At 49.3% G+C, this 15,131-nt stretch overlaps 1 protein-coding gene across 2 annotated transcripts in view; it reads right to left on the bottom strand.

Annotated features, from left to right (window-relative positions):
• Positions 1-2,906: 2,906 nt before the first annotated feature.
• CFAP53 (cilia and flagella associated protein 53) overlaps positions 2,907-15,131 on the bottom strand; it is a 74,833-nt gene continuing 62,608 nt past the window's right edge. For both annotated transcript variants that reach the window (XM_063959245.1, XM_063959235.1), the window contains exons 5-9: positions 12,151-12,454; positions 11,853-12,071; positions 10,191-10,407; positions 5,361-5,463; positions 2,907-3,877 (exon numbers count right to left, since the gene is read on the bottom strand). In XM_063959245.1, the coding sequence (XP_063815315.1) occupies positions 3,637-3,877; positions 5,361-5,463; positions 10,191-10,407; positions 11,853-12,071; positions 12,151-12,454 (1,084 nt within the window). In that variant the 3' untranslated portion in view covers positions 2,907-3,636. The remainder of the gene's footprint in view (positions 3,878-5,360; positions 5,464-10,190; positions 10,408-11,852; positions 12,072-12,150; positions 12,455-15,131) is intronic.

Genomic DNA, 15,131 nt, shown 5'->3' with positions numbered 1-15,131 from the left:
TCTCCCCTCAGTCCCTCGTTGCAGTGATCCTGTTGCCAGCAGGAATCACTGTAAAATAAAAAACCTAAGCTAAACTTTCTCTAAGCAGCTCTTTATGAGAGCCACCTAGAATTGCACCCTTCTCGGCCGGGCACAAAAATCTAACTGGAGTCTGGAGGAGGGTCATAGGGGGAGGAGCCAGTGCACACCACCTGATCTGGAAAAGCTTTACTTTTTGTGCCCTGTCTCCTGCGGAGCCGCTATTCCCCATGGTCCTTTCAGGAACCCCAGCATCCACTAGGACGATAGAGAAAAGAGAATGTAATGTCAGTGACTATAAGGGCTCAATCCAGTGACCCCATCCCCGCACATGAGAGGGATGAGTTGCGATTCGACAGTGTGCACACTCCCTCCCCTCGCAGCCCTATCTGGCCCCACACTTGTGGATGTTTGTGCACAGGTTCTCCGTCTGACCACTCCTATACCAGCAGCTGTGCATCTGCGAGTTCATTCGCTTGCATTGACCCACCCAGGACACTCCCATAACACGCCCACTGAACGGACCATGCTTGCCTGCACTACTAGCCTCATTCCAGTCACTGTATAGGAACACCCATCGCTTTTCCGCCACCTACCTGATACCATCTGAATCAACCACAACAGCCGGGGCCGGATTAAGGCTTGTGGGGGGGCCCCTTCCAATAAAATGACCCCTTGCCCTGCCCCCCCCCCCGCAATATGGCCACAGTGCACCCCCCCCTTCCCTTGTGCCACCCAGGTACCATGGCAGATTGGCACATCCAGAGTCCCCTCATTAGAGATACGGACATGATGGGTCATTGGCTCTGACTCTGCGCTGTATGCAGTCTGTGCAGCCCCTGTCAGGGAACCTGTTCCTACCATTTGCAGGATCTCCCTGTGTGTGTGGGCTCCCTGTCACCCCCCTCCCCCTTAATCCAGCCATGGCAACAGCAGCGATGTGTGTATTCCTTCCTGGGTTTTGCTTTGGGGATCATGCAGCATTTCATAGCACTTTTTTTATTTTGTTACATCCATGGAATGGGGTTTCCAGAACTCTGCACAGTGCACTAGATGGGGTTCTACCAGAGCCGGCCTTAGGCATAGGCAAACTAGGCAAATGCCTAGGGCATTTGGTATGCTTAGGGGCACCAGCAGCTTCTGCTGATTAAAATGATATGCGGCATACCTATATTCTGTGTGTGACTGCGGCTGTATCTGCATACGAAATGCTACGTTGCAGTGTATTCCTGGAAATCACTGTAACGTAGCATTTCGTATGCAGATACAGCCGCAGTCGCACACAGAATATAGGCATGCTGCATATCATTTTAATCAGCAGAAGCTGCTTGTGCATCCTAGCCACACAGTAATGCAAATAATATGATGCATTTTCATAAACAAAAGGCACCCAACGTTAGCAGAGCTGCCAGCTGACTCATGCCAGGCATCTCCTGCAGAACTAGCGGCTGTGCTAGGGGTACCAGCCAAAATCTTGCCTAGGGCATCATATTGGTTAGGGCCGGCTCTGGGTTCTACCAGTGACCTATATGTAGCCATATAACCCCATCTTCCTCCTCTCCTTGCTTTTCCCTACTCACTGACATGTCTCTCATCAGATGCTATAAATCCAAACTCCCAAATAAATGGTGGGGACTATTTGTCCTATCTTTTTATTTTATTTTATTGTTATAATGATGGAACTTAGTGATGGTTTGCTACATCCTGGAGATGTAATATTTGCAGGTACCCCTACCAACCTACAATCGGGTGTTTTTTGGGGGGATATAACGCAAATATTCATTGATAAATAGGCCCTATATGCTTTAATAATTTGAACAGATAAAAGTGGACAAAGGGAAACTTAATATTATTAGACAAACCCTGCTATGCTGGAATAATTCAACAATGTATCCGCACGTCTGGGGTTGACGCATCTCTCTTGGTGATAGTAAGGAAACATTAATATATACTTGTGGGAATTAATGACACAATCATAAGTGTGAGAATGTAATCACAAACACTTGCAGTGGAAGAGTTGTTTTTTCTTCAATGTACAAATAACCACCAGGGGAACTGTACCTGGGGATACTTATCTCTCATAGCACAATACTGCCACCTAGTGGTGAGTCACTCAGCTGCAAGTTGCATCAGCTTTATAAGATCACTGATCACATCAGCTACATTCAGTGACCCTTTAAAAGATATTCATGAACTGTAACAGTGTCCAGTGAGCGATGTCTCTGGCTACAGAACTCTGCAACCATGAGAGGCCAGAGAGGGACAACAATCTCAACGCTTAGGGGTCAATCCAATTAGCCCCGATGATCTTGTGGGTGCGAGTCATTGCGGCAGCGGGCGCACTTTACGACTTTAATGACTGATACTCAGTCATTACTAATGGGTTGGTCAGGCCCCTCACCTGGCGTGATGTCTGTTTCTGCGTGGGGGGTCTACCCCGGTTCTGCTACCAAGGAGCTCGATTCAATTCTGAGAGAGTTGAATACCGCCGGGAATTAGCTCCCGGGGCTATTCAATACAACGCACTGTGACCCCCGATGATGAGATTTCTTCTAGCACCCCCAGAGGGATGCAGCAGAAATCCATCAAAAGTGACGGCGCAATGCTGATTTCTGCCCTTAGTGCAGCGGAAACAGCATTGCGCCGGGCACTTAAGTCGGAAAAGGCCGGCTCTCCTGACAAAACACCCTGTTTAGTCCGGGAAAACAGGCATTCTACGACTTACTATTGCACTGTATTGAATAGCATTGGGAGCTAATTCCCGGCGCTATTCAACTCTCTCAGAATTGAATCGAGCCCATGGTGCTGATATCACAGGTGAGGTACAAATCAGCTGCCTATTGATTCAAAAGCACCCAAACCAAGAGGCGGCACATCTCTCCACTGTGTAAGGTATAGTATAGTTTATTCATTTTTTTTACACATTGTTAATGTTTATTTTGCATGTCTTGCTCCCATTATACAGAGAATAAATTCCAGATGTTTAAAACTTATATTAATATTTATCCAGGTCAGGCATTTTACATAGGACACTTTTATATAAAATGGTCTTTGGAAAAAAAAGTGTGCATATATGATAAATAATTTTCTTGAGGATTAGTTTGGTTTACAGGCTGTTTTCAACAACAGTATCTTAATAAAATGCTTTTGCCGAAGGCTATTGTCCCTCTCTTTGGGGGATGCATTGTAGAACAGTGTTTTAGGGACTAAAAATCAGATGCCATGATACGAATGGCTTCCTAAAGCTCAGATAAGCATCAAAGGCATTGAAGCCTACTGTATGCCTTGATTAAGCTTTACAGTGAAACGCGTGTACGCGTTAGTTTTCATTTACAGGGACAGAGACCATTGGGCCACAGAGGGAAATTTTTGTTGGGCTATTACGGATATTTTCAACGTATACATCGTACATTTCTTGTATTTGATCTGATGAGGAAGCCATTCGGATAACAGGTCTAATAGTATAATGACGTCACTCTTGCCACGTTTCACTAAGGCCTACCCTGGTCTCTGTTACACATTTTTCAACATGTTACAGAATCTCATTTGGACAATTTTTTTTCCAGAGCAGAACAAACATATTTCTATACAAATGTGGTCCCTGAGATGCCGATGGGATCACTGTGGAAACCAGTCTTTAGGGCTGGATATACGTGTCCTTCTCAAGGGATGGACATGGTCCTGGCGGATGTACGGTCTGGAGAGGATATCGCGCAGCTTCTGCTGGTAGGATTTCTCAGCCTGCAGTCCGGCTTCGTACTCCCTCCACTCCTCCTCCTTGGCGGACTCCCGCTGCTGCTGCTGGTAAGCCACCTGAGACAGGAGGTGCTGCTGATACTGCTGAGCGCCTTTCCTGTCCCTGCAGAGATAGTTATCGCCATACAGTCATTATGGAATCAGTGCATACGTCCCGAAACTACGGTATTGCAGATAGGAGGTGCAAAATATGGTGATCGGAAATATAGGTTCAGTATTTAAGATTAGACTAGGGGCACGGGCGCACAGACATATGTATTCCTGTCTCTGCCCATATTTTTAATAAAGGACGGGCAGCGTCCTACCCAAAGAAACCATCCACAGGCGATGCCAGCAGCCTGATGTGCATTTACCATTACTACCGCATTATGTCGTGACGGACAGTTCCAGCGCCATAACTCACCGGTCTACAGCAAGGCCATTCCCCGGCTGCTGCATTTATATAAGATGTGGAATGCTGCGGAACGTTTATAACTCTCACACAGTAATATAGTTTAAGAAAATGACTGGACACTGGGGGGTAATTCAGGTCTGATCGTAGATGTGCGATCAGGTACTCAGACATGCGGGGGGACACCCAGTACAGGGCTAGTCCGCCCCACATGTCAGGCCCTGCCCCCCCCCCCCCCCCCCCGGCACGGGTGCAAAAGCACTGCATGGCGGCACTGGCTGCGCTGGCAGGCGGCTACTCGGCGCGTCCCGGGTCCTGCGGCTGCGTGTGACGTCATGCAGCCGCCGCGGCCCGCCACCACAACGGTCCGGACACACCTGGATTGTCCGGACCGCACCCCGCCAACGTTCTAACACTGTTGGTACGCCCCCCCGCCCCGCGACCGCCTCCCTGAGATGATCGTAGACCTGAATTGCTGTTAGCATCTCACTGGGCTTCCGGGGCACCCGCTACGTGAGCGCACTCCGCAAAGGGCTTCAGACTGCGATCACTGCCGATGCAGTGATCCAGTCTGAATTAGGCCCATTGTGTTCTCGTAGTTTTTGCACAGTAAAGATGATTGTAATGTATTTCTTCAGAGGGATCATTTGTTCTAAATATTTCTCATCTTACATTGAACAGTACTTCCAGACAACCAGCCACCTACCCGATGGCCAACTATAGTCATCGCGTGAACCTTCAGTAGTCAACATCCTGATGTCAACATTGGCAAGTCAACATTGTGAATGTCGACCACTAGAATATCGACACACCATGGTAGCGTTAGGGTGGAATTACGGTTAGGGTTATGTTAGCGTTAGGGTCAGGCTGCGGTCAGGGTTAGGCGTAGAGTAACAGGGAATGGGAAATCCCATTGCCGACGTGGTGACTGCGGACATTCTGGCAACGTTATATCAGTGTTGAGATTCTGCACATGCTGATATCCTGAATGTCGACATTCAGACATGTTGACACTCTGCTGCCGACATCCTGAAAGCCTACAAAATATAGCACATCTAACACTTCTCTTTACAAATGAGAACTGAATAACGCTGCGTTTGTCTACGTTTTCCCAATGACCTCCCGGTACATAGGGAGCAGGGAAATAATATCTGTCCTCTGCATACACTTTATGACACCGCAGATGTGCACCTACCTCTCTTTCCTCTCCTTCTCCAGCTGCTGGTGCTCTGCAATAGCCCTTTCCAGAAGTTCTTTATCGGAGGCCAGTTCCTCCTGCTCTCTGGCATTTTGTTCCACTGGAGAAAGAGAGAGATACAAGGAGCGCTCATTGTGCCGTCAGGTATCACAATACATCCATAATCGTGTCTTGTTACTGGGAATGCGGAGAGACAGCCGCATATTATCCTATAAACAGCCAATCTAGGAATGCATCCGATCAGTGCTGCCATGTTGTCTCAGAGGCAATGACCTCCTCTGCCCACCTGGTGCCACCTGTCCAATTACTCATCTCATCAGCTATTAGCTATTGCTGCCCATCTATCACACTGTGCTGTACAATCTCTGAGCTGGCAACATTACGTATTCCATCAGCAAGATGCCAGCGCTGTCTGATTTACTAGCTGCAGCCCGAGACCTACAGTATCTGTCACATCCGCTGACCACACCCGCTACCTGTCCTATTACCCAGACCAAACTGCCACCACTACCTGCCCCATACACAGGATGCCATCATCCCCCATCTCATTACCCCACTCATCTACTAATGTCCCCTGTGACCAATCCCTACTACTACCACCCGCAACCACTACCTGCCCCATACACTGGCTACCATAACCCCCTATCTCATTACCCAGATCATCTACTAATGTCCCCCTGTGCCTCATCCCTACCACTAGCTGCCCCATACACTGGCTACCATCATCACCTATCTCATTACCCAGCTCATCTACTAATCTCCACTGTGCCTCATCCCTACCACTACATGCCCCATACACTGGCTACCATCACCCCCCATCTCTTAACCCAGCTCATCCACTAATGTCCCCTGTGCCTCATCCCTACCACTACATGCCCCATACACTGGATGCCATCATCCTCCATCTCATTACCCAGCTCATCCACTAATGTCCCCTGTGCCTCATCCCTACCACTACATGCCCCATACACTGGATGCCATCATCCTCCATCTCATTACCCAGCTCATCCACTAATGTCCCCTGTGCCTCATCCCTACCACTACATGCCCCATACACTGGCTACCATCACCCCCCATCTCATTACCCAGCTCATATACTAATGTCCCCTGTGCCTCATCCCTACCACTAACTGCCACCACTACCTGCCCCATACACTGGCTACCATCACCCCCCATCTCATTACCTAGCTCATCCACTAATGTCCCCTGTGCCTCATCCCTACCACTACATGCCCCATACACTGGCTACCATCACCCCCATCTCTTAACCCAGCTCATCCACTAATGTCCCCTGTGCCTCATCCCTACCACTACATGCCCCATACACTGGATGCCATCATCCCCCATCTCATTACCCCGCTCATCTACTAATCTCCACTGTGCCTCATCCCTACCACTACATGCCCCATACACTGGATACCATCACCCCCCATCTCTTTACCCAGCTCATCCACTAATGTCCCCTGTGCCTCATCCCTACCACTACATGCCCCATACACTGGCTACCATCACCCCCCATCTCTTTAGCCAGCTCATCCACTAATGTCCCCTGTGCCTCATCCCTACCACTACATGCCCCATACACTGGCTACCATCATCCTCCATCTCATTACCCAGCTCATCCACTAATGTCCCCTGTGCCTCATCCCTACCAGTACCTGCCCCATACACTGGCTACCATCACCCCCCATCTCATTACCCAGCTCATCCACTAATGTCCCCTGTGCCTCATCCCTAACACTACATGCCCCATACACTGGCTACCATCACCCCCCATCTCATTACCCAGCTCATATACTAATGTCCCCTGTGCCTCATCCCTACCACTAACTGCCACCACTACCTGCCCCATACACTGGCTACCATCATCCCCCATCTCATTACCTAGCTCATCCACTAATGTCCCCTGTGCCTCATCCCTACCACTACCTGCCCCATACACAGGCTACCATCACCCCCTATCCTATTACCCAGCTCATCTACTAACCTCCACTGTGACCAATCCCTACTACTACTACCCGCAACCACTACCTGCCCCATACACAGGCTGCCATCATCCCCCATCTCATTACCCAGCTCATCTACTAATGTCCTCTGTGCCTCATCCCTACCACAACATGCCCCATACACAGGCTGCCATCATCCCCCATCTCATTAACCAGCTCATCTATTAATCTCCACTGTGACCAATCCCTACTACTACCCGCAACCACTACCTGCCCCATACACTGGCTACCATCATCCACTATCTCATTACCCAGCTCATCTACTAATGTCCCCTGTGCCTCATCCCTACCACTACCTGCCCCATACACTGGCTACCATCACTCCCTATCCTATTACCCAGCTCATCTACTAATCTCCACTGTGACCGACCCCTGCTACTACACGCAACCACTACCTGCCCCATACACTGGCTAACATCATCCCCTATCTCATTACCTAGCTCATCTACTAATCTCCACTGTGCCTCATCCCTACCACTACCTGCCCCATACACAGGCTACCATCACCCCCTATCCTATTACCCAGCTCATCTACTAACCTCCACTGTGACCAATCCCTACTACTACTACCCGCAACCACTACCTGCCCCATACACAGGCTGCCATCATCCCCCATCTCATTACCCAGCTCATCTACTAATGTCCTCTGTGCCTCATCCCTACCACAACATGCCCCATACACAGGCTGCCATCATCCCCCATCTCATTAACCAGCTCATCTATTAATCTCCACTGTGACCAATCCCTACTACTACCCGCAACCACTACCTGCCCCATACACTGGCTACCATCATCCACTATCTCATTACCCAGCTCATCTACTAATGTCCCCTGTGCCTCATCCCTACCACTACCTGCCCCATACACTGGCTACCATCACTCCCTATCCTATTACCCAGCTCATCTACTAATCTCCACTGTGACCGACCCCTGCTACTACACGCAACCACTACCTGCCCCATACACTGGCTAACATCATCCCCTATCTCATTACCTAGCTCATCTACTAATCTCCACTGTGCCTCATCCCTACCACTACCTGCCCCATACACTGGCTACCATCATCCCCTATCTCATTACCCAGCTCATCTACTAATGTCCCCTGTGCCTCATCCCTACCACTAACTGCCACCACTACCTGCCCCATACACTGGTTACCATCATCCCCTATCTCATTACACATCTCATCTACTAATGTCCCCTGTGCCTCATCCCTACCACTACCTGCCCCATACACAGGCTGCCATCATCCCCCATCTCATTACCCAGCTCATCTACTAATGTCCCCTGTGCCTCATCCCTACCACTAGCTGCCCCATACACTGGCTACCATCATCCCCTATCTCATTGCCCAGCTCATCTACTAATGTCCCCTGTGCCTTATCCCTACCACTACCTGGCCCATACACTGGTTACTATCATCCCCTATCTCATTACACATCTCATCTACTAATGTCCCCTGTGCCTCATCCCTACCACTACCTGCCCCATACACAGGCTGCCATCATCCCACATCTCATTACCCAGCTCATCTACTAATGTCCCCTGTGCCTCATCCCTACCACTAGCTGCCCCATACACTGGCTACCATCATCCCCTATCTCATTGCCCAGCTCATCTACTAATGTCCCCTGTGCCTCATCCCTACCACTACCTGCCCCATACACTGGCTACCATCATCCCCTATCTCATTACCCAGCTCATCTACTAATGTCCCCTGTGCCTCATCCCTACCACTAACTGCCACCACTACCTGCCCCATACACTGGTTACCATCATCCCCTATCTCATTACACATCTCATCTACTAATGTCCCCTGTGCCTCATCCCTACCACTACCTGCCCCATACACAGGCTGCCATCATCCCCCATCTCATTACCCAGCTCATCTACTAATGTCCCCTGTGCCTCATCCCTACCACTAGCTGCCCCATACACTGGCTACCATCATCCCCTATCTCATTGCCCAGCTCATCTACTAATGTCCCCTGTGCCTCATCCCTACCACTACCTGGCCCATACACTGGTTACTATCATCCCCTATCTCATTACACATCTCATCTACTAATGTCCCCTGTGCCTCATCCCTACCACTACCTGCCCCATACACTGGCTACCATCATCCCCTATCTCATTACCCAGCTCATCTACTAATGCCCCCTGTGCCTCATCCCTACCACTAGCTGTCACCACTACCTGCCCCATACACTAGTTACCATCATCCCCTATCTCATTACCCAGCTCATCTACTAATGTACCCTGTGCCTCATCCCTACCACTACCTGCCACCACTACCTGGCCCATACACTAGCTACCATCATCCCCCATCTCATTACCAAGCTCATCTACTAATGTCCCCTGTGCCTCATCCCCACCACTACCTGCCCCATACACTGGCTATCATCACCCCTTATCCTATTACCCAGCTCATCTACTAATCTCCACTGTGACCAATCCCTACTACTACCTGCCCCATACACAGGCTACCATCATCCCCTATCTCATTACCCAGCTCATCTACTAATGTTCACTGTGCCTCATCCCTACCACTAGCTGCACCAACTACCTGCCCCAACTATACATACACCCTCAACTATGTGCCATTGGCTACCTGCCACCAATGTCTGTGGCATTACTGAGCTCATCTGTTACAGTCACCGCTCCCTGCTCCATCACCTGGCTTCGGAAGTGACCCTTCCATCTATGAGCCGCCATCATTACATATTCCATACTGTGGTACAAGCACATCATTTCTATAGAAACCATATTCGTTCTACGCGTGTTGTATTGAGAGCATACCACATGGTGACACTATACATACACTTCTCTTTAATCTGCAGCCTCCGTGTGTCCAGGACATCCTTCATGAGGCGGTTCCTGGCCTCCTTCTCCAGCCGCAGCTGTTCCGCCCGCTTAGCTAGACTTTTCTCCAGCTCAGCCTCTATCATCTTGTCCATTTCATGCTCTTGTCGCTTCTCTTCCTCTAGCTGCTGGGCCAGGTACTGCCGGTAGGTCTGCTGCTCCTTCTGCAGCTCCAGCTACGGCCAAGAGCAGTTGTCACATCAATGGCTGCTTGTTACTCTTGTGTTATATTTCATACAATTGTATCAGACACACATCTATAACTAACTGGGATATCCTGGCTATACAGGCATTGGTCACAGCACCGCACAGGTTCTCCAATCTCCAAATTCTGCACCCCACTGTCCTACAGACTCGTCTTCTCTGTATCCCGTTGCCCTTCAAAATGTAAGATCTTGTGAGCAGGTCCCTCCCTCATGTATTGTTACATATTCATTCCTGTGGATTGTGAGTTGGACGGAATGTCGCTGTTGTGCGGAATGTATCTGTCGGATGTAGTTTCTCACTGTACATGCATCCAGCCTCAGAAATGTCTTGACAATGTATTGGGCGTTCCTGGGCGATGACTGGGAGGTGAGAGGGAGGTGGCCATGTGTATGCATGGAGATGGTCCGACTCAGAATCAGGCCCTATGCATCTATATATCTCAATTTGTTTATTCTCTGTATCTGTTTATATTGATCGCTGTATACCCATGTAATCCAATGTGTTGCTGAAGCTGTCTAATAGCCGGCACTGACAACCACAGACTGTACATTTCCAGGCTGATATGTGTGTGTGAGCATCATCACGAGGGTGAGAGCCTGGGATCTGTTCCTACAATCGGGTTCAGGCCGCCGTGACTGAAGCACAGGGTACTAACGCTGGATGCACAGAGACGCATGGTGACTCTGAATTTACCTGGGAGGTCCGAGGACGCAGAGGTATATTCAATGCTTGTCGGATCCTTTCCGACGGAAATGACCCAACAATGCCCTATTCAATAAGCGGCCAAATCCGACTGTCGCATTTGGCCATTCCCGAGAACTATTACAAGTACCCCGTGCTGAGTGCCGGTGTCCCGTCCGTGCTGCTGCTGACCCGCTCCTCCTCTCAGCTACTCCTCATCCGTCCCCGTTCCTCTCCTCACATGGTCCCCGTCCCCTCCTACCTGTCGCCGCTCCCCCGTCTCATCTCCCCGATTCCGACAATGTTAATCCGACTTTAAAAAAAAGAGTCGGATTGACATTACCATAGAAATTGACGGCAGATAAGAACCACTTGGCCCATCTATACTGCCCCTTTTTTATCGTTGTATAATTTTATCGTTGTAACGTTTTCGGAACCGGGGCCACACCTGTCGGATTTGGCCGCGAAACACGTGGATCCACGGCTAATCCGACAATCCACGTGTTTTCCGACAAGTCGGGAATTCCCGACTTGACGGAAAAAAACAGCTGGTATTGAATCGGTCGGAACCTCTTCCGACCGAAACCTGTTGGAAACTGCCGTCTTTCCGTCAAGACGGCAGTTTCCGACAGCAATTGAATATACCCCTTAGTGACACACATGGCCAGGAGCAGCATGGGAAGACAGAATCATGTCCTATAGACCCGGCCACACAGAAGTGTGTCTGACTTACCTTCCGCAGGTGTTTCTCCTCAGTGTCGTCCTGGCTGTCTTGCATGATCTGCTCCATGATCTTCATGTCGAGCATCAGTTCCTCCTGCTGGTCCCGAGCCAGGCGCTTCATCTTGAGGCGGATGGAATGGTCCAACATGCTCCTGACTTGTGACTGTTTCTGCTGCTTCTCCCTCAGGGCCCGCTCGTCCTCCAGCTTCATCAGCTTCCGCTGCTCCACCTGTCACATGTACATCGTTACTATTATTATTCCTATATCTCTCTATAACAGTACAGTCCACCTAGGAGAGAGATCTCACCAGTAACTGGGCTTCCTCTTCCTTCAGCCGCTTCTCCTCTGCCCTCTGAGCCTCGGCGGCTCCTCTCTGGGTCTGGAGGACATCCAGCATTTCTCGGTTCAGCTCCGTTTGCCTTTGAGTCTTCTTCTCCTCATGCTCCACTTTGGCCAAGCGATCCTTCTCCCAGAGCTCAGCATAGAGGGCCTCTTCCTTAGTTCTCTGCCTCTCCAATTCTTCTTTCAGAACCAGCTGAGCCATCCTCTCCGTACACACCTCGTTCTGGTGGAGCCTGGACTTCAGGGCACGCATCTCCTCGCACTGCTCCCTGAAACAGCAATGATAGAGTGTCGTAAAGGGGTTGTGCACTATTAGAGAACCATTTCTACTTACTCTGTACAACCCCTCAAGAGTGATCGAGTGGGTATCTCTGTCCCCAGAACCCTCACTGTCACCAGACCTACTGATCACACTAGAAGTAACAGGAAGCTTTGAGATCAGCAAAGTCGCCGGGTCCTACCTAACCAATTCTTAGAACAGGCGATGTATAATTAAAAAGGGATTGTTTGGATTGGCTGTGGCTCTTGTCCAATGAGAATTTGCATTGTTGCAATCCTCAAGGCCAAACAGGTTCAAATCCCGGCTAAAACCATGAGTGGCAGCTGCAATTAAGTGTTGGGGGTCCCTCAACCAAGGCACAACATGGGGAGAAGGGCAATGTACAAAAACACTGTTGAAACAATGAAAAATGGCTTTAAAATACATTTACAATATTTAGGGGGAGATGTATCAAGCCTTGGAGAGAGATAAAGTGGATGGAGATAAAGTACCATCCAACCAGCACCTAACACATGCTGTGTTGGAAAAGTGGCAGTTAGGAGCTGGTTGGGTGGTACTTTATCTCTGTCCACTTTATCTTTCTCCAAGGATTGATACATCTCCCCCATAGAATCAATAAAAATTAGCAATAAGTGGAATAAGTGGAATAAAGGGTATATGTATAAATAAGAATTTACTTACCGATAATTCTATTTCTCGGAGTCCGTAGTGGATGCTGGGGTTCCTGAAAGGACCATGGGGAATAGCGGCTCCGCAGGAGACAGGGCACAAAAGTAAAGCTTTTACAGGTCAGGTGGTGTGTACTGGCTCCTCCCCCTATGACCCTCCTCCAGACTCCAGTTAGGTACTGTGCCCGGACGAGCGTACACAATAAGGGAGGATTTTGAATCCCGGGTAAGACTCATACCAGCCACACCAATCACACCGTACAACTTGTGATCTAAACCCAGTTAACAGTATGATAACAGAGGAGCCTCTGAAAGATGGCTTCCTAAACAATAACCCGAATTAGTTAACAATAACTATGTACAAGTATTGCAGATAATCCGCACTTGGGATGGGCGCCCAGCATCCACTACGGACTCCGAGAAATAGAATTATCGGTAAGTAAATTCTTATTTTCTCTATCGTCCTAAGTGGATGCTGGGGTTCCTGAAAGGACCATGGGGATTATACCAAAGCTCCCAAACGGGCGGGAGAGTGCGGATGACTCTGCAGCACCGAATGAGAGAACTCCAGGTCCTCCTTTGCCAGGGTATCAAATTTGTAAAAATTTACAAACGTGTTCTCCCCTGACCACGTAGCTGCTCGGCAGAGTAGTAATGCCGAGACCCCTCGGGCAGCCGCCCAAGATGAGCCCACCTTCCTTGCGGAATGGGCCTTAACAGATTTAGGCTGTGGCAGGCCTGCCACAGAATGTACAAGTTGAATTTTGTTACAAATCCAACGAGCAATCGACTGCTTAGAAGCAGGTGCACCCAACTTGTTGGGTGCATACAGTATAAACAGCGAGTCAGATTTTCTGACTCCAGCCGTCCTTTAAATGTATATTTTTAAGGCTCTGACAACGTCCAACAACTTGGAGTCCTTCAAGTCGTCTGTAGCCGCAGGCACTACAATAGGCTGGTTCAGGTGAAACGCTGATACCACCTTAGGGAGAAAATGCGGACGCGTCCGCAGCTCTGCCCTATGTCGAATGGAAAATTAAATAAGGGCTTTTATAAAACAAAGCCGCCAGTTCAGATACTCTCCCGGCCGAAGCCAGGGCCAGTAACATAGTCACTTTCCATGTGAGATATTTCAAATCCACCTTCTTTAGTGGTTCAAACCAATTTGATTTGAGGAAATCTAAAACTACATTTAGATCCCACGGTGCCACCTTAGGCACCACAGGAGGCTGTATATGCAGTACTCCTGTGATAAAAATCTGGACCTCAGGGACTGAGGCCAATTCTTTTTGGAAGAATATTGATAGGGCCGAAATTTGAACCTTAATAGATCCCAATTTGAGACCCATAGACAATCCTGATTGCAGGAAATGTAGGAAAACGACCCAGTTGAAATTCCTCCATCGGAGCACTCCGCTGCTCGCACCACGCAACATATTTTCGCCAAATACGGCGATAAAGCTTCGCGGTGACTTCCTTCCTTGCCTTTATCAAGGTAGGAATGACTTCTTCTGGAATGCCTTTTCCTTTTAGGATCTGGCATTCAAACGCCATGCCGTCAAACGCAGCCGCGGTAAGTCTTGAAAAAGACAAGTACCCTGCTGAAGCAGGTCCCTTCTCAGAAGTAGAGGCCACGGATCGTCCGTGACCATCTCTTGAAGTTCCGGGTACCAAGTCCTTCTTGGCCAATCCGGAGCCACTAGTCTTACTCCACTTTGCCGTATAATCCTCAATACCTTTGGTATGAGAGGCAGAGGAGGAAACACATATACCGACTGGTACACCCAAGGTGTTACCAGCGCGTCCACAGCTATTGCCTGCGGATCTCTTGACCTGGCGCAATACCTGTCCAGTGTTTTGTTGAGGCGAGACGCCATCATGTCCACCATTGGTTTTACCCAACGGTTTAATAGCATGTGGAAAACTTCTGGATGAAGTCTCCACTCTCCCGGGTGAAGGTCGTGTCTGCTGAGGAAGTCTGCTTCCCAGTTGTCCACG

The sequence above is a fragment of the Pseudophryne corroboree genome, chromosome 1 (genome assembly GCF_028390025.1).
Source record: "Pseudophryne corroboree isolate aPseCor3 chromosome 1, aPseCor3.hap2, whole genome shotgun sequence".
Lineage (NCBI taxonomy): Eukaryota > Metazoa > Chordata > Amphibia > Anura > Myobatrachidae > Pseudophryne > Pseudophryne corroboree.
The sequence above is the reverse complement of the archived record's forward strand: the minus strand, read 5'-3'. Positions and strand labels throughout refer to the sequence as shown.